Source organism: Anopheles merus, chromosome 3R, assembly GCF_017562075.2.
Source record: "Anopheles merus strain MAF chromosome 3R, AmerM5.1, whole genome shotgun sequence".
Lineage (NCBI taxonomy): Eukaryota > Metazoa > Arthropoda > Insecta > Diptera > Culicidae > Anopheles > Anopheles merus.
Genome location: NC_054084.1, coordinates 25704868 through 25725012, shown reverse-complemented (window position 1 = coordinate 25725012; position 20145 = coordinate 25704868). Strand labels below are relative to the sequence as shown.

Below are 20145 nucleotides of genomic sequence, written 5' to 3'. Positions count from 1 at the left end.
GAGAAAACATTGACATTGAAGAAATGGGAAGTACGAAAGCCAAAATGTTGACATTCCGAAAGCCGATGGAATGACGCAAACAAATATGAAAGCATTGGAGTTGATTGTTTGAAGGCTGTGATTACATTCTGTGGGTTGTACTTCAATTCCGGCAAAGGACCTGAAGCTTAGCTACTGATATTTTCAGCAGCTTCTCTGTGGTTGGTTCTTTTATAATAAGTTTAATAACTAAACATGAGGAGTGTTCGACGCTCTAGGTGATTTTAAGACTATTTAGTCTTTAACTAAGATAGAATTGAAATCTAATGCACGGTGATCTATCGTGAATTTCTCACACATCTTAAACATACACCAAGTGGGAGATTACATTAAACGTCCCAAGATCCAAGAGCTTGAACCTGTAACGTTCGGTCCAAACCCTATTCAACTGGACAGCCGTGTTGGACTGGCTTAATTGATTTTCTTTCCACTTATCTTCCGGAGCACTTCTCGCCGGAGTCGTCCTTTCATTCCTGGTGCCCCGAAATAAAGCGAGCCAAATATAATAAGCAATCAAGTGGCAACCATGACAATGCGGCATCTCAAGCAGTACACATTTCACCCGTCATTGCCAGAGTACCGAGGGCCGAAGTGGCTTCGGAAGGATGTGCCTCGCTTTAACACGCTCTCTCCAACTCTTCATCCGTCCGAACGTTGGTCAATACGGGCGCAATTCTTCGTAAACCGGTCCAGCATTCGAGCTGGACAGTTTTGACAGAATGCCAACGGGATACTGACGTAGCTCGTACGGCTTGGAAACAGCACGCTGGACGAAGAGTCGAGAGCTGATGAAGAGTGTCACATAAATGTGTGGGTTAATTAACTGTGAATAGAGTTGGTAGGGTGGCTAAGACGAAAAAAAGAAGCTAAGTCGTACCTCGAGTCGGGCTTTTCCTCACAACATCCGTTTCCGTTGATCAATGGACGTTCAAGGAACTTGGAGTGATTAAATGTGTCACTGGAACATATCGCACACAATCAGCTTGATAGCGAAAAGGTGGAACCCTGCACATAAACCACATCCACGGTACCTGAGTTCGTCCGGCTGGGTGAAACGGAGAAACCATTTCAAAGATTAAAGTCTTCGCCAGCATTTCCGCACACAAGTTGTCATAAAGCGATAGACTGCTGCGGGTCCACGGTAGCGTGCATAATAATCCAAAGCGACTCGAAAAACCCGCTCGTTTCTAGTCGACTGCACGCCTAGCGTAAGCCAAAAGGCAAAAGACCTTTGGCAAACTACTTTGCGCTGTGCTGCAAACGTTGCAAAACTGTCGCAATGGGTTCGTTTTTCGTAACAGTCGTTTTCTGAATGCTTCTTTTGCATGTACTTTCTATATTGAAGTGCAAATCTTCTTGCAAAGGTAAAAGCAATGCTCGGTTTTGCTCCTTTCAGGAGCTTCGCTGTCGTCCGACGTAAGACGTAAATGTATGCACATTTTCGTTCCCTTTTCTACAGCTTCGTATCATTCGGAAGCTTTTGCACTTACTCCCTGTTACGCGGTAGAGTCCTGGCTGCTGCCGGAATGGATATAACTTACCCGTGTGAAAAAGGCAATGATGTTTACTTCCTTCGCGTGACAATGGTGCTCCAATGTACCGGCGGGACAAAGCAGTGAAGCAAAATGATGGGACGAGCAGCAGCAACAGCCAGCCAGCCAGCCAACCTCTGCTGATGTCTATTGTGTGCGCATCGTGTATCAACCGGTTGTGACGGCAAACGGTGCTCATTATGAGAATTATCTTTCCCACTGCATACGGCTGTACGGCCTAACAGCGGCGGCGCGGTGCTGATGCTGCTTCTGCAGTATGGGGGAAGCCAAAGGGTAGACTAATAATGAAAAGAGAAGTTCGCAGAAATGGAGGTAGAAAAAGGTCGCTGACAAATCTGTGAAAAATACAACAATAGAACGTACGTTCCGACCGTGGTGGCGAGGCGACAGGGACACGTGGCATCGAGGGCACTGTGAATCTTTTGTGCTAACAGCAGCAGGCGTGGAGATTCCGGGGCAGGCGATAATAAAACTTCGTCTGAGTGCTTTTTCTTCACTACGGTGATGCTCAAACATGACAAACATGTTCATGAACGTCAGAGCAGAGAATGGGATGCGTTGGTTGGTAGAGGTTTATTTTGCACTCAAAGAAGAGGAAAAAACCTGGGATTTTCTTTAGTATACGGCCTAACAAAGCTAAGTTTTAATGATTTAAGGGCTTAGAGCTTTTGATGTGAAAAGTGGTCTAGTGAACTATTTGCCTTTGCTTTTCTTTCCGGTTGCTAGCATCGAATAAATGTAAAAAAAGAGGTTTACAAATACGGAACAAATACTTCAACTGTAAAAAGTTTAAATTTCATAGTATTTCTAGCAATGGTTATATTGCGAAAGCAAAGCAAAGTACTCTGCTGAAAGAAAAAAAAACATATTTATTTCACTGCTTTTCTGTAACATAATCCCGGTTGCACAGGAAACAAACAACCAAACTGACTGGTGGCGCAGCAAGGGCTTTGAAAAGAATACACAAAAATAACAACCTCCCAAAAAGCTTATAAAAATAAAAATCCACTTCCCAACTGGCAAACCTGTACCGATGCGCGTCCAATGAGTGGCAGCAGAATAAATGAATGTAAAAAAAAAACACACACACTCACAAAACATACACATCCGAAAGGGAAAAGTGCAATTCCGGGTGCAGCTGAAACCCCGATGCAGCAAACGGCCTCGCCATGAAAAGCATTCGCTTTAGTGTGTTTCTGTGTTTTTCCCCTTTCCGTTCTTGTTGTTGTATGCTGTTTATTCAGCCATCGTCTCGTGGTTTGGCTCTTGCTGGCGCTTTGGTGCTTGCACACTGGCCGTTAACAACCACTGCACTGAAACACACACACACACACACAGACTCATCAACAGGCTTCCAAGCCGTATGCTGGAGTCGAAAAATACTTGCGGAAACGATTTCGCAAAATGAAAATTAAAAATTAATGCGAACAAATTAAATAAACACATTCTAAAACTATAAATTAATTTCCCCCGGTTGGCACGGTGTTCGGCGCTGGCGCTGGGAAGAATCGGCTGTGCTTATGGTATTTTTTTTTGTCGGCTGGGTTGTGAGCCTCTGTATCTTTGACGGTGGACGCGAGTGTGCCGTGCATGGGTTTTGTGGCCTGTTGTACGTTTTCGGTCCGCTCTTTTGCTACCGAGATGGCGCTCCAGTTTGGGTGGGGTGACTGTAGAATGGAATGGTGGTATAAGTTCACGGAATCCCTCCCATGTGTGTCCCGTATTTTTTTAACGTTTCATTTAAATGTTTGGTGTGAAATGTTTCAAGAATGTATATAAAAATCAATTGAAAATTAATCGTAGTCTTTGCTAATTTGTATGTTAATTGTAATTATTAATACTAATATCAAACCATATTAATTAAATAGTAAACAAACAAAAAACTTCGGAAAAAAAATTTCCGCTGCTTTACTTTTTGTTTCATAGTACAGTTTTTTTCATACTATGTAACTCACGCATACATAAAAACATACGATCATTTCCACACAGCCAAACAGGGATCCCAGGGATGGAGTGAAAAAAATGTGCCCTCAAATAAAACACCCCGGACACACGGACATGGCTGGCCCACTGTCCTAGTTTTGAGGATTATTTTTATTTGCTTTCTGTGGGTGTGGTGCGCGCTTCATAAAATATCTCATGCAGTGGTGGACATTTTCGGTACGGTGCCACGATATGTCTATGTGCGGTGAAACAAATGATACAAACGCACTCGACCGACAACCATATCCCACACTGAGCGAACATTCCGTGCAAAACGTAGCACCACAGCTACATACACACACACACATACAGCGAGTAGAGATTACACTGATAGTAATGGCACTTTTAAATGGGCTCAACGTGTGGGTGCAACATACTGTTTTCATGTTCCATCCCGGTGGTTGTTTTCATTTTTCACGGTCGGAAATGGTTGGTGTGGTTATTTGCCTTCCATCTCGCCCTACACGCTGGCAAGCTTTTGCACGTACACAGCGCCAAGTATTTCGTGAGCACGTGTGTTTCTTTAGAAATGTTGTGTTGCGTAAGAGAAAAAAAAATCCAACAGCTTCTTTTGCTGCTATTGCTATTGCTCCCAATGATAGCTCTTGTAGCTACAGCGATCGGTGGTGAAAACGTGCTCTTCCTTCGTTTATTCAAATTGCAACCGTCTGTTCGGTTCGCAAGAAGCCGGCATGTGCTCGAGCAATAGAGCCAAAGCGCCACGATGGGGCAATATTCGCCATGAAGTAACAAGGCGATTTTGGCTCGAAATCGACGTAACATTTCATATCTTCGAATCGAACACCTGCAGTACCACTGATCACTGATTTCGGTGTCTTACACCTCCACTAACGTCCATCATGCAAAAGTATCAACAGTTAATTGTGTTTGCACCGATTGCATCGTCTCCCGAAGGGGGTTGGACTGTTTGAAGCTTGCCGGAAAATTAACCCAGCAAACAAGACTTCCGGGCAGGGCGGTTGCTTACCTTTCAGACCATGGTCAATTGCGTTGCCGCAAACCCGCACCCACCACCAGTACGAACCCGTTGCGAAAAAGATGCTATCGTTCGTTCGGTCAAACTTTCATTACTACTCCCTTGCTGCTGCTCGCCCCGTGTGACGCTCGCCACACAATTGCACGTCATTTTATTTGGACAGGCAAATGAAGCCGAACGCACCGCAAAGGAAGCCCAGACGTTGGGGCGCTTCGTTCAATAAATTACATCCGACCACTAGGCCAAATGCAGTCTCGGAACCGAATGCTGCAGCAGCAGTTCGCTCAAGTTCATGCTGTAATCACACGTACGTACTAACCCCAGTATCGCCGGCACGGGATCCCAGCAAAACGTCTGTCCGGAAATTGCCAGGCTCGATCGATGAAACGGCTCGATCGATATTGTGTGCAGCACACATCAAGCAATCTGGAGCCATTGCAAGATTTGCAGCTTGTTTGTCTGACGGTATTAGTCGTGGTTATTCGGTTACTCTTAAAATCGTTTCGCCGAGCCGTGTGCCGTACAGCTTCAATTACGCTTCCGGCAAACTTTCTCCACCGGTTCCAAGTGTTGTTAGTGTTTCAGCGTACAAATGTGTGCTTCGAATGTGCTGGTTGGAGGGTATTTCGTAACCCGGGATATGCCTAGGCACCACCGTGCAAATTTGCATTCGCCTACGGTGATTCGGCGTATTATCGTAGACTGGTTTTGATCGGCCAACATCGAAGTACCGAGATTAAACGATTAATTTTTCCTGGAAATATATAGCGCACAGTTGGGCCGTTAGGAATAAGCAGTTTCGAGGGAATATTAGCAACACAGAATAATTGCTCTAGCATCGATACAATCTTTCCAGAAATAGATTAATACTGACAGCAAACGAAAAAGCGCAGAATGAGTGTGCTGGACATGAACTGGTGCATTAGAATATTTCATAGCATTGCACATGTAGCAAAAAGATCAACTAATTGAGCAAGAGAAGCTTGTTGATTCAGAGAGCTATTAGAAACTGAACTGTTGATCGAAAGTATGAAACGCTTCGTTTATTAACTATCATGCGAATTCTAACAAGTTAGTAATAACTAACTAAGCCATGCTATCCCTTGAGATCATAGCATAACGATGACATCATATCAACTAAAACACTTTTAAACTGTACAATTATCAAAGCAATAACTAGACAATCAAATGGAAAGAGAGGAAAAAAGGCAGATCACTACTGGAATAATCTAGCTATCAGCTAATAGCATTGACTTTTCACAGTTGCATCTCGCCCTTCCAACTGCATTAGATTATCCAGAATGCAATATTAAAAATGCTTCACAAATTTCACGAATGACGTTTGAGAAATGAACCTTACTTTTTGTTAGCTGTCTATCTGCGCAGTACGAAAGCTGACAAACCAAAATGTTTCCCAACTGTCAGGCCATTCAACGTAACACACGTGTCAAGCTGCTCGGAAGACTCTGCAAACAGCAACAGCTTCTCGGAATAGAGAGAGAGAGAGAGAGAGAGAGAGAGAAAGAGAGAGAGAGAGAGAGAGAGAGAGAGCGAGAAAAAGTGTCAGCATTTCAGCTTCCCGGTACTTGGTCCATTCATTTTCATTATTAAAACTCATTAAAGTTGCGTTGTTGCCTTCGCCATATAAAAAGAGAGTGAGAGAGAGAGGGAAGCTGCTTTTCCCATATCACTCAACAAGAAGAGAAGAAAAAAAAGCGTAAATGAAGAGGCATCAACCGCACACGTTTAATTCTCGATACACACCCACATACACACACACACACACACACACAGACTGCTGCCAAAGTCAGAATTGAGATCTCAAACGAATGAGACAGCTCGTGCGGAGTGGAGCCGGGAATAGGCAAACTGTCAGTGCCGGGTCGCTCGTGCCCTCGTCCCTCCTAGTTGGGGCTCGAGGCACGAGGAAAATAAAATCCCCACCAACAACGTGGCCGAACGGGCGCCAGAGGAGTCAGAGGAGAGCGTTGCTGCTTGGCTGCTATGAATATGTCCATCAAACGTCATTTGTTCGACTGGGCGGGTCGGGAGGGGCGTTTGGTCGTTGTTTTTCGGGTAGCGGTCGGTGCACCAATTTCCAGCAGCCGGGCTAATCGAGCTGGACTGACGAGAAAATGATAGCAGATTTATCCACAGCAACATCAGGCCACATGCCCTTTACCATTCCAAAGCCATACGGGACGGTCCGTAGGGTGGAAAAGTCAGAGTGGAAGCGAGGAGGGTGGCGCAGCATCCCTCTTTTAACCAGCGTGTTCAGCACACTGTTGCCAACGGTACGAAACACAGCCAGCTAGACGGTAAAACATCGTGACGGATTCGTTTCGTACTGAGTAAATATTCATGTGTGGCATAATAAATTACTCATCCTTCCCTCTCCCCTGTGTTGCTGTTCGCATGCCTACCTCACCCAAAAAACGGCTCTCCCATTTTGCCAGCCCTCCCTACCATCACCAACATAATGCCGGTAGATGGTAGCCGGGAAATGTGTCGTCATATTGGGCGGGGTGTCATGTGAGTTGGTTGGCTCATGTCGTGTCCCGTGTCGACCAAAGCACAAAATCTCAGCATTGATGCATCATTTCTCGTGTATGTGTGTGTGTATTTTTTTACTGTTGTATGTGTGGAGAAAACGATAAAATTATGAATTTATAAGAATGTTTCTGTGCTGCTTCCCACTTGGCCCGTGCTTTCCCCCTGTTGCAGCTCCACATATTTTTTTTTGGGATGTTCCGGCATTCCGTAACAGGGCCGGCCGAAATCTTTGGGCATGAAATTGAACAACCGTAAAAATACACCACCATCACCACCACCGTAACGTTCCGGCTGAGCGTGTGTTTAAAGGGACACGTTCTGCAACATGTATGGTAACATGCTAGTTTGACAGATAAATCTGCTTAGCTGGGAAATAAATCTGAATTTCGTGAGAAAATATCACTCCCAAATGGTTTCCAGTACGGGGCTGCCACAGATGGACGTCGAAAGCGAACGAACATTAGGATGTTTTGACTTTTGTTTTGCCTGCTCGCTTCACTGGCAGCAGTTGACCAGCGGGGGAGAGGGCTTTAAAGTTGTTAAAGTTGCGAGTGTCTGCCGGGAAGGAATAAATAAAGGAGGGTTTTTTGAAGCATTCAATAAAACAGTTTAAACTGTTACCTCGTGTGCTTGTTTTGAAACTCTTGATGTTGATGCACAAACTTTTACATCCTAATAAATGTATATCATCTTCTAAAGCACCAAAAATGTTTCAAAAATCTTAAGTCTTATTGCCTTACACCGTTAAAGGCTGGCGTTTAAGACAATGTTGGTTGTGATTGTTTTTGTATTTGGATGAAATTATTCTTAAGCATCTATTCAAAAAGCATTTTTGAATAAATCGAACTAACTAAAAGTTTCTTAACTTATTTTAATGTTTCAAAGCGTATTTCATCAAAAACTAGTCATATTAGAATCTCTTATTGATTTTCAGGAAAAATAACGCAAATTTTGCATGGTTCTTTTCTTCAAACAACTGTGACTAACCAAATTTGCTTACGATAATGAGCTTCTCTAGCAGATCTCTCTGTTTCTCTTTTAATTCGATCTCACAACCACTTTCCACTCTGTCTTTACCAAAACGGCATCCACTTACCCACTGTCGGACCACATCATCCTTCAAGTGCATCCCGGCACTCGGCACCGACAAGATGCCAGTGACAGTCGTTAGTAGTCGTTCGATCCGCCCCACGTTCGATGCGCCGCATTCGCGCACACATTCGCGAACGCGGGCTCTGTTTGATTAATAATGCATATTCATCGAATTTCAATCCCCCGAGTGTTTGCATGTGTGTGTGTGTGTGTGTGTGTGTGTGTGTGTGTGTGTGTGTGTGTGTGTGTATACGCGAATGTGTTAGATGATGGTGTCTGATGGCACCTGCCAACCGATGAGTGCCAATGGGCGTGAAAATGAACGATGTGCCCATCCGGGGATGGGCCCCGAACTCTCGACAACAGCACAACTGCCATCGCGATCCAGGGCATTCATTGACACCTTCTTGAGATCAAGCATTTAAGTCACACATGCAAATGACACGACAGCGAGCAACGCGTCAGTGTGTGTTGAGATTCTGGTGCTTGGGGCTGGAGTGGTAGCGCTACCCTTTATTTGGTACCACCAGGAACAGGAACTATTGATCGATGTGTGCCCGGGAGAACATAAAGGCACTCGTCGTGGGGCGGAACTTAAGCCATTCGATCGGAATTCGAACCACTTGCTGGTGAATGAGCACAGGGCAACGATGGATGGGCACTCACTCAGTGGCAGGTCGTATCCGCTCCGGGGGTGATACGTGTCGGATGGTACTTGGACACACGGGGAACGAGCGAGACGATGACAAAAAGCTGCTTTCGAGCTGAAGCGATTCAAATGGAGGGCACTTGAATGCAATAGGGGAAAAAATCATAGCATCCACGAGCCTGTATGCTTGGTGGGTTGTGTGTTTTGGTGTAATTTTGAAATTAATTATGCAAAGCTCTTCACGCTCCAAACAGAGCACTAAGCACTTCTCGCACGGAGATACTTCAGAATTATTGAGGTGTCTAAGGGCAAATATGCTTCGATGGAGGATTTTGCTGAAATAAGAGTTAAAGGGTTTATCACAGGAACGGGTGCAGTGATACAGTTTCGAGTGGATCACGCTGTTGCTGACGGTTATGACATGACCCAAACAATGTTTTTTTCATCTGACTGATTATGCATTGCGAAAATGGACGCTGAGCTTTTTTTAATATAAAGCGCGCTCTTGGCATTCAATCCCTTGCCATTCTAAGTAATATTTTCAAAAATTTAAATTACGTTATTACTTATGTATGAGTACATTTAACGTCTTAGCAACAGCTGATTTAAAGGAAAGTACTGTAAATATGTAGCAGTTTTTTATGCGTTATAAACTCTTCAAGCCTCTTCAAAGCAACCTATTGCACGTAATATACAATCAGCAAGTATTACTCTCGAAGCCAATTTTCCTTGCAAACCACTACTCACCACCTCTCGTTAGACGGCCGTTATCGGAGACCCCATCAAAGCGTTTGCCTGCACAAATGCTCCAGCACGACTAGGCAATGGGCGTGAGCATGTGTGTGTGGCTAGCCACTAAATTATCGCTAGACCGCTTACGCCCTCGGTGTGGAAATATTATCGCAGATTACATCTACTCCCACTCGACCACCCGAACCATCACGATCGGCCTCGATCTGGTGCGGTGCGATGGGCCAACAATACCCGCAAGCCGCATTCAGCACGCTTCGCCGCTTCGCGCAAACGCCTGCAGAAGTTACCAACAGGCATTATTGCTACAACTTCCTGCCAGTGGGCTGCAATGCTGCACATGCATGAGTGCATTTAAACTTTTAATTGCATCTATCTCACAATACACCCAACTGTCTGTGTGTGTGTGTGTGTATGTGTTCGAGAGCGATACTTTAAGCTTCTGCAGCGAAGTAAAGGAGTGCCTTTTAGTTCTGCTCTCCGGAAGTGTTTTGCATTGCTGCGTTTAAGGATGAGGTCATAAGAGTGTTGCGAGCGACAACAAAAAACACAAACAACGCGGAGAAAACAACACGAGCAAAACACGAATCAGCACTTGCGCTCCTCAACCTGTTAATTCTTATCGCACATTCCTGTGCCCGGAGGCCGTTCGGTTTGCAGTTTGCCCTGGTTTTTTTTGTTTCGCTGATGTTCACCTTTTTATTGTAGTTTTTTTCATTTTTTTTAAACCATAAGCAGTGGTGTAGCCGTGGAAACTAGAAACCCGCAGGGTAAAGTTATTTATATTTTTCAAACCCATTCCTACCACTGCCAACCCCCATTGCCTCTTGCATTCCCTCTATCGCTGAGCTTTGTGGTGTAGTCTTGATTAAAATAAACTTTTTTTTTTTTGCTCGCATTCTTTTGTATTCGCAATACTTCTGCTCGGGAAATGCATTGGCGAGTTCCATTGCAGCGGGCTTGGACGGGGAAAGGCCGCGTAGAATGTTTGCATCTGTGCATTTGTTTTGTTCTCGGTAGTTTTTTTTATCTCTCCTATTTTGTTTTGTTTTTGCTGATAACTTTTTCTTGCGCGTCTTGAATAACCTTCGAAGGTTGAGCGTTGTTTGATTCAGTTTTTCAAGGAATGGTAATAATCTTTTCGCTGGAAACGTTTTTCAAAACAAAACATTTACCAACTTTATTGGCATTATGTGGTGTGTATAGTTCCAATATTTCTTAAGAGATATCATTTTTCAATTGAAAAACATGAATGGAAAATGCCCTAAAACATGGAAATGCAATACAAAGCCACTTATTGAAAGGAGAATACCCTGTAAACTAGAACAAATCTTTTCACTTAAATTTTATCAAAAGAACGGTCCTACAGCCTATCTAAGCATTCTGCCCATTGCCAAACGATCGTCTGCAGTGAATGGATAAGACTAGGCTGCATCCTTCACGAGAAAGAACAAAAAAAAAACCTTCACCACTTCCATTCCATTACGGCACGGGCAAAACATTAACTATTCAACAGCTTCGTGGTTGAAAAATAGAACAGTTTACGAGAAAATTAGACGCTATCAACACGCTTACGTCTGCTGCATTTGCACGCTGGAGCTGTTGGACAGGCAAGCAACCCCGCACCGGCTGTAACTGGATCCGCAAGAACAATAAGAAAAAGTGAACGGTTAAACAAACGCAGCATCTCGCCGTTGCAAATGCCGGCACGGTAGCATTACACGACGGTTTCAGATTCTTGCTGCAGCTGAATCGCTCCGTGCGCGCAGAGACCGTCCGCTGCTTCTTACCTTTCCGTGTTCCGTTTGTTGTCTGCTAAAATCTGCGCCTGCGGACAAAAAGTCGAGATAATTCCCTCCCCAAAGGTGGTTTGATGCTCGTTGTCGTCGTTTTAGATGGTAATTCAAGCCGACACCCCGTGGTACCGGCGACAATGCCCAAACTAGTGCCGGCACTGTGGTGCTGGACGTTGCTTTCCGGGCAGCACTCAGACGCACCACAGAGGGGGATGAAATGGGGACAACAGAAACACACAGGCAGACGCACAAAGAACGCTGGCGAACAGACGCACTAGCAATGACATTCTCGAATTAGGGAATAAAATGTTTTAACAAATAGCTAATTTCCATTCCCGGCTCCCGCGGAGGGTTGAGCCCGTGGCACGCGCTTATTTTCGCGATAAAATTGAAAAAAGGAAGAGAAATCTTGGGCTTGTAGAAGACAAGTAACGCACAAAAACAGTACCACTTTTCCGTGTCTAAAGCGTAGCCGTGGTTTTTATCGGGCCTTTTTTGGCTCACGAAGGTGCGTGTGGAGTAAAACGCGCACAAGGGGGAATAATAAAATATGCTTATTTATGTTCCGTCTACAATTTAACTCAGTTTAACGGTGTTTAGGGGTAGGACGAAATTAAAGGGATGTTTTTCATGTTTACTAAACAAAACATTACACCGTACAAAAATTTAATCTAGACGATTAGATCAGTGAGAAGAAAGAATTTCAACATTATTTCGTAGCTTTCGAAACAAATACTCAGGATTTTGCTGACTTTAGGATTATTATTTTGGATGAAGTTTGATGTGACAAAAAAATTGGATTATTTCTTGATGCTTCCTAAGGCTCTAGAATTTGTATTAATTATGTTTCAATGTACGTTGCATCTATAAGTTTTCAAAAGATAAGTCCTACAAACTGTGCAGTAGATTACGCACCTCAATGTTTGTACTAAATTTAAAACTAATGAGTGTAAAATTATTCCAAGCTACTACATATTTTAACAATATTTCTCCTTTTTTAGCTGAATGTTTCTATGTTCAATCATCGATTTTCAGTGTACTCTTGCCATACAAAAGCCACTTCAAAACTAATTCTATTTCCCTTTTTTTCTCCCATTTTCCTTCACCCACAGAGGGATCTTGCTACAAAACCAGCAAGATTACAACGAGGCTGTGGAGAGCTTTCGAAAAGCGATACGCTTTCGACCATCGCTGGCACGTAAGTATTTCCCAGATAATATGTGTGCACATAATTTTCCCTCCCGTCACTTCACACCCCACGCTCGCATATAACCTTACGGATTCGGAGGCATTCCCAAGAGCCTCGAGTGATCTTCACCTTATCTTCCATCCAGAAGCACCGTAAAGGTGTGTGTGTGTGTGCTCTGATTTACTTTCCCTCGAAGTCTCCGAGTGTCGGGCCCAAACATTCAAGCTCTTACCTGGAGCAACGGGACAAAATATCGGCATGTTCCGTACACAGACACACACGCACGCAAACACACAAACGGTACTCGAGCGGAGAAGGGCAACCGGTTCGCACCGGCTGGAACCGTAGTCGCTGAGTCTCCCGCAGCGCGCCACCGAGCGAACGAGTAAAAGGGCGTATATTCTGACACTTGCGTCATCTGTCAGTTAGTGGAAGTCTTAAAGAATTCTGTCCTTTACCCTTATTTTATCCCCCTTGCTTCCTTCCTTGGACTCCCCATGGGCCGGGCTCTTGCTTCCGGCTTCATCCGGCGCAAAGATCCTTAAATCCTATTGGCATTCCATTCGTGGAGACGGGGCGGATGGACCATCCCGTGCACGCTGCCGTGACGCTGGCCGGCTTCGCTGAGTGGTTTCTTATTTTGGGGATGGTAGCGAAAATCCAATTTCGTCCAAACGCACACACACACACACCGACACGCTCCAAGAGAGAGATAGAGAGAGAGACAGAGAGGGGAAGGAAGGGTTTGTTGATAAGACTTCCTCAAACCTTTCGCTAGCGCCGACGTCGTTTAGTCGTCCTCCCGCCGGGTGAAAAAGCATGGAAGCAATCCATGGCACCATCTGCTGTGCTTGGGCGCTCCGTTTTATTTGCCTTCCTTTTTCCTCTTGATGCGTCTTGACTTCTCTCCTCCATACCGGCGTTGGCTCCATCATCATGGCACCGGAAGGAGCCAAAAACGAGAAAGCGCCAAAATCGGGCGTACACGTATGTGTGTGTGTGTGTGTGTGTGTGTGTGTGTGTGTGTGTGTGTGTGTGTGTGTGTGTGTGTGTGTGTGTGTGTGTGTGTGTGTGTGTGTGTGTGTGTGTGTGTGTGTGTGTGTGTGTGTGTGTGTGTGTGTGTGTGTGTGTGTGTGTGTGTGTGTGTGTGTGTGTGTGTGTGTGTGTGTGTGTGTGTGTGTGTGTGTGTGTGTGTGTGTGTGTGTGTGTGTGTGTGTGTGTGTGTGTGTGTGTGTGTGTGTGTGTGTGTGTGTGTGTGTGTGTGTGTGTGTGTGTGTGTGTGTGTGTGTGTGTGTGTGTGTGTGTGTGTGTGTGTGTAGAAACCGGTCGGTCGGAAAGTGTCTTCATTCGGTGCGCCCCGTCCGGGAGGAAAGCGGGTGAGCGAGCAACCCACGTCAATTAGTGTGACTTATAGGATAAGTGTGTGTGCCTTTCCGGGGGTCGAAACACATCTTCTTCCCCCCGGAGTGAGCACTCGGGTGGGTGGGGGTGGCAGGATCATTGGAACTTTCATAAAGTAAGGGAAATTTGTGACCTGTCCCGATTCCAGCTTGCTTTTTTTTCCTATCCTTCCTTTCTGCCCCGAAACACGGGAAGAATGGCGGCTGGGTCAACGATGAAAGTAAATGGAGATGTTGGTCAGTAAATCGATGCGTATCGGTGTCGGGGCCGCACAGTTGGGCGTGCGGGTAAAAGGGCTTCGATGATGAGGTACGAAAAGCACTCCCCAAACCGAGCAAGATGTGACACTAAGCCGACGTTTCGCCTTGTAAAAGCTCCAGCCGACGCGTGATGTAGCGAAAGGGACAGACAAAAAACGAAAGTAAACCCCATCGCAACCGGCAGCAGCTGGACTATACATTTTGTTCCCTTTTTCAAAAAGCGCACGTCGTTTGTACTATGTGTATGTGTGTGTATGTTGTCCTTAGGGGAAGATATTTTGATTCCGATGGGTGGCCGTCGATGTGAGCTAAAATCGATCGCAAAGCTAATGACGCTCCAAGGTGCGATGGAATAAAGCGAGGTGTCCGTCCGAACGTGTGCAATCTGTCTCCCGGTTGAAAATTTTCGGTTGTAACCCGTCCCTACCCAAACCGAGTGCGGTTCACTGATTGTGCCGCTGGCACTTTTCGTTCGAATGTCGTAACACTTGAGTGTTTTTTTTCTCTGCTACTCTAGGAAATAGTCCAGTAGCCTTGCAGCTTTTTTTGTGGCAGTACAAACATGCTTTACACTTGTCAAGCGGCACGTCAAAGTCCGCACACACATGTTTCACGTTTGCATGGGGGTTTCGCAAAACAACCTGTCGAACAATTCCATACCGAAACGAGGCAAAACACACGCACACAGACACACAGAGTCAACGGTGAACACATCTGGAAATGTGTACGTAGGAGTGAGGATTTTTTTTTCGACGTTCGCTATTCCCCCTTATTCGGGTGATGCAATGGCATAAGGGATGGAACATTAGTAACAAATGTTTCTACATACTCCCTGCACACGCTCTGCGTGTGTCCGTAGGGACTTCTGATGGGATTTCGATGTCGAACGAGTGAAGTGTTACGATTACTTACAGCGGCAGTGGCTCGAGGCACAGCAAAGGAACTTCGGGCGGTCGCTCGGTTGTCTCGTTGGTGTGGTACGGTCGCTCTGTTTACCAAGTCGGTGTACGCTGTATTGGGGTCATTTTTTTTTCTTAATAGCCCGAATGTACTGTACCCTACGATGAAGTATTTGTTGTGTTTCAGTGAAAATTGTTTCCTTCGGCGAAGCAAGTACTGTATTATTAAAGCTTGCTTTTGCTCCAGGACGGTTTTCTCAAAACACGTAAGTTTCTTGGGATATTTGCAATGCTCACATTTCATTTTCAATTGAGCAGAGCATTGTTTATAAAAATGGAAATTTTTTGCTGTTTAACTAGAACCTAGGATTTTTATGTATCTTCTCAACGGTTTTCAGTAGGTAATAAAGATTTATATTATTTAAGGCTTAAATGTAAGCAAGATTACATGATCAACAATTACACCTTTAAAAAGATTTTATTTTTTCATGGAACTTATCAAAAGTCATTCTTTTGAAAACAAATGATTATCTTCTTGTAAATCTTTAATCTTTTGTTACAGGAATGGTTTAACGAACCTGTGAACTATAAAAAAATCGTAAAGTTAGTTTTCATGGATAAAAGAAACAGGTTTGTAGGTTGTCTACAATACGATAATTCGTAAAAAAAATCCTTTGTGCTGAACCTTTACGTTTTATAAGAATAACACAAACTTAGGCTTCTCATAGTCGCTTACTGCTCTCAATCTTTACTATGATTGATTCTTTTAGATCTTTAAGATCTTTCAATCCATAGGTTAAGCTAACCGTATCGTAGCCAATTGCATGACCCAACCCAAACAACATTTTGAAACTCTACCTCTTTTTAACATGTTGTGCTGGCAATATTTATTTCTATTTAAACATGATACTGAGCATTAGGTTCTTAAATAGATAACTACTGTTAGTTAGGTTTGCACTTGTACTGGTTTTATCATTTGTTTTATCTAACTCTTATCAACATTAATTCAATCTTTACTAACGCTAATGATTGCTCATGTGATATTTTCAATCCATAACAAAAAAAAACGATAATTTTTTTTCCAAAGCATAGGATTTAGGTTACATCTTCGAAAATATAATGAATTTTATACTGTGTTAAAACAGTAAATTAATTTTCATCTTTAATTGCACATGTAGTGAATTTCTACATTTTCTACATTTCACTACGTTAAAATAATTGCAATGCCCTGGTACATTCACTTCGGTACCGCTCAGTACCCATCTTTCCTCTCTCAAATATTTAAACACTGCCGAAAACTATCACAAATCACCACCATTAACGCGTGCGCGCGCCCGTATTCATTTCCCGTGCGATTGGTTGGCGACAGGAAACAGAAAACCACCGACCATGTTTCCGGCACGGTTGTTGAATCTTCCATTCGCCCGGATGCTGGCGCATAAAATTGGCACACTCGCCGCCGGGTGATAATCAAACACACACACACACACACACACACACACACACACACACACACACACACACACACACACACACACACACACACACACAAATAACTCTCTTTCATAGTCACCAGAGCTGTTGCCAAAAAAGGAAGGGTTTTCGCTGTCGATTCAACACCTCGGCTCGGTGAGAAGATGATTGGCTTGCAATATGGTGCTTTCGGATGGAGGGGACGCAGGAGCTCATACCCTTGCGTCACGAGGCAGCGTCGGACGCTAGCACACATTCACACATGCATAATTAATTTAATTAGACCGAAAATTATTTCACCCGCAGCGTTGTTGCTCATCCGTGACGCGGGGTAAAGCGGGACGCAGTGATCCCGGGTGATCCGGATTTAGCTGACCGGAAATATCAGCTCTAGGCGTTCGCTCGATGATGGCTCATTTCATGCGAGCTGGAGTAATTTTTTTTTAGAATCAAAACTACTTGCGGGAAGGTGAACGTTATCTTAGTGCAGCATAAAATCCTCAGCCATAGCGAATGTTGAAAAGGTGCTGTGAGCTTTCATAATAAAACCATCGCTATCATAAGGTCAAAGTGAGTACCTAGCCCCCCCCCCCCCCCCCCCCCAAGCTGCACATCACAGGTGAAACCGTTCTGCCGTAAAAATACACTTTGCTGTTACAGTTTTGCATAAGCGGTTATAAGAGGGGAATGGCGGCAAAACCGAGCATTAGAACGATATAGCTCGAGCGAGGCGAGCGAAACAGGCATGGCTTGGAAGCGTTTGTTGAGGTTTTTCCTTTGACCATGATTACCCTACTTGTTTTAAGGATTTTTGCCCCAACCCCGCACAAGAGCACTCATGGCCGCTAGCGGGAATGCACACGGGCTCACACAAAACGGAGCCACGTGAGGGTGAGCTTGTTTTAATGAGCTTCTAGCCTCGGGATGGAAGCGTTCCTGCTGGTCTGCCCTAACCCGTCGACCCCACCCCACACGAACCGCACAGGTTTTCGTGGTTAGCTGGGGCTAAATGTTTGCATAATCTATTCCCAGCGTGCACGGGCGTGCAGCTCTGCCCAGGCAGCACAGGCAAACTATAGTGAACGCATGCACTTAAAAACAACACACTCAGACACACACACACACACGATACGAAAAAGGGGGGACACTTTCAACCCCATCGGCCAGCGATCGGATTGAATTTATCGCCCGCGGCAAGCAATCGGTAGACGCACATTAAAATCGTACCAATAAACGGTCCCCGGCATTGGCCACGATGGGGAGGATGGCGAGAGTGTTTGAGACTGGGAAATCCCATCGAACGCTGGACGGAACGTGCAAAAACATGCTTTTCAATTTTCCAACCCGATGGCTTTAATTATCCCGCACGATGGTAGCCGGTGGTCCACCACCACCGTCACCCGACCACGGTGCATATCGGTCCCTTTACGCCGTAATTTGCAAATTTTACCTTCCATTAATCACAATTTATTTTGCGCGCTTGCTCTGCAAGGGATGGAAAACTGCAAAGCGGGTGGTATCGTTAATTTTAAACACCCCGTTTGATTGGGACAACTTGGCCAGCGGGAAGAGGATAGGGACGGGAAGCGATCGGATAATCGAGGAGCTTGGGTCGAATCAATCTGGGACCGTGCGTAAGGTTGATCGGACCGATTAGAATTGAATTGTTTGGGCGTATGTGTAGGTATTTTTTATGAAGAAGTGTTTTTTGCAAACTATTTCAGGACAATTGTTCGCATTCAATACCTTCATTTTACAAATTTGAAATTTAATAACCTTTTTTTCAATTGTATTGTGAAATATTTTACAGGTTTTTTCAAATCACTTTCGAATGAGCTCATCATTGTTCACCACGTTCAAGACAGTGTTTCAACCGCTGTCAAATGGTGGATTTGCATAATTATACAATTTCCTTTCTTACACATGTTTTTCAACCCGTCTCAAGCTGGATTGAGTTTAGTAGTTCTTTGTGGTGCGTGGAAAATCATATGAGAAGGCCTGGAGTCATCAAACATAATCGTTAGTGTGAATTTGATTTTTAAAAATATGTTGTTTTTCCATGTTTGATACTTGAAGTTTTGCAATCGATACATATATTTTGCACCCATTTCAGTCATTTTTGCGTCAAAAATCGATGAAACAACCACTTTATTTTGAGATCCATCACAACCATTACCTCGATGACCAAAAAAAGCTTCCATCAGCCGCCGCCAGATGCGCTTGTGAAAATTTAAATTACACCAATGTCCCCATTCCTAAAGAATTGAAATAATTTGTTTTGATGCAAATGCACCATTTGGCAGCTGTTGCAAATCATGTTGCAGGTGGTGAATAATGATGTAAACACTCGAAAGTGAGTTGAAAAACCTCTGTAAATTAAAATCTCTTACATCTATTCGGTTGTTGCAATTGAAATATTCTGACAACATAAGATCGTGTGATAAAATATTGATTTACACAAAAATTACCGCTATTATTGTTATTGTTAACAGTGTTATTGTTTTTTTTTTCACAATTTAGTCCAAATATTGTACAATTTATCTTCAGGACACCGGTCTCTATCGTATCAACTTTATAAAATATTAAAAACTTCTGTTCCAGTTTGGCTTTCTGTTATAACTTATTCTTGGTAGAAACCATCGAACTCTGCCCCTAAAGTCTCAATGCAAATCATCATGTTTCCCAAAACTACTACAAATCACAGAAAAAGCCATTCCTTTGTATAGCCAACATGTTCGACTGCAGCATGCATATTCTATACATCCACGACAGCTTCAACCATCCAATGGAAGCGTCCTTCAATAGAGAATGTCTTTCTTTTCCACGCCAAGTGAAGATCTTGAAAGTACATGTCATCGTTATCCAACTCGTTGCGCTGCAGAGGCACCCTTTAGAATCTGAGGGGCTGAGCAAAAAATGCCCTGACCTCATTCGACAGATATAGTGCAGCAAATGATATTCCCCACTTGTATGTCGTTAGCAAGCGCTTAACCATTTCGAAAGTATACTCTCAAGGTAACGCACCTTAACACAGCACCAAACACTTATTCCCAGTTGAAAACGGACGATAGAAACGATGTGATTCCGTCCATCTGCCTCAATGAACTCAACATTTTCTACCTCTGTCCTGAAACGCACGCTCCCACGAGTAAAATTTGGTCACCGTTAGATGAAATGGGTTGACCAATTGAAATGTCTTTCTCCCAGCGGTGATGGATCCTCACCAGCTGGTAAGAAGGTTTGCCCCGGTTTCGGGCGAAAGAAGCAATGTGAAAGAAAGGTCGTCCCAAGAAAAGGACGCATTTTGTCGAAAACGCCAGGGCCAAAAATCGACCGCATAATAACAACAACAGCAACAACAGCAGCAGCAGAAACGAGAAAGCGAGGAGAGAAAATGTAAATCGAAGCTCCTTTCTTCAATTGGGACCGTCAGTCCTCACGTCAGTCCCGGTTTGGAATCGCTCCGGAGGAAAAAAAAGGTGTGCGTGAAATTGATGATTTCATTAATGTA

The 20145-nt window shown here is 44.1% G+C and overlaps 1 protein-coding gene across 3 annotated transcripts in view; it reads left to right on the top strand.

The window, feature by feature from the left end:
- Positions 1–20145, top strand: part of LOC121595992 (protein O-mannosyl-transferase TMTC2) — a 159137-nt gene that overhangs the window by 115105 nt on the left and 23887 nt on the right. For all 3 annotated transcript variants that reach the window (XM_041920520.1, XM_041920521.1, XM_041920522.1), the window contains one exon: positions 12525–12610. In XM_041920520.1, the coding sequence (XP_041776454.1) occupies positions 12525–12610 (86 nt within the window). The remainder of the gene's footprint in view (positions 1–12524; positions 12611–20145) is intronic.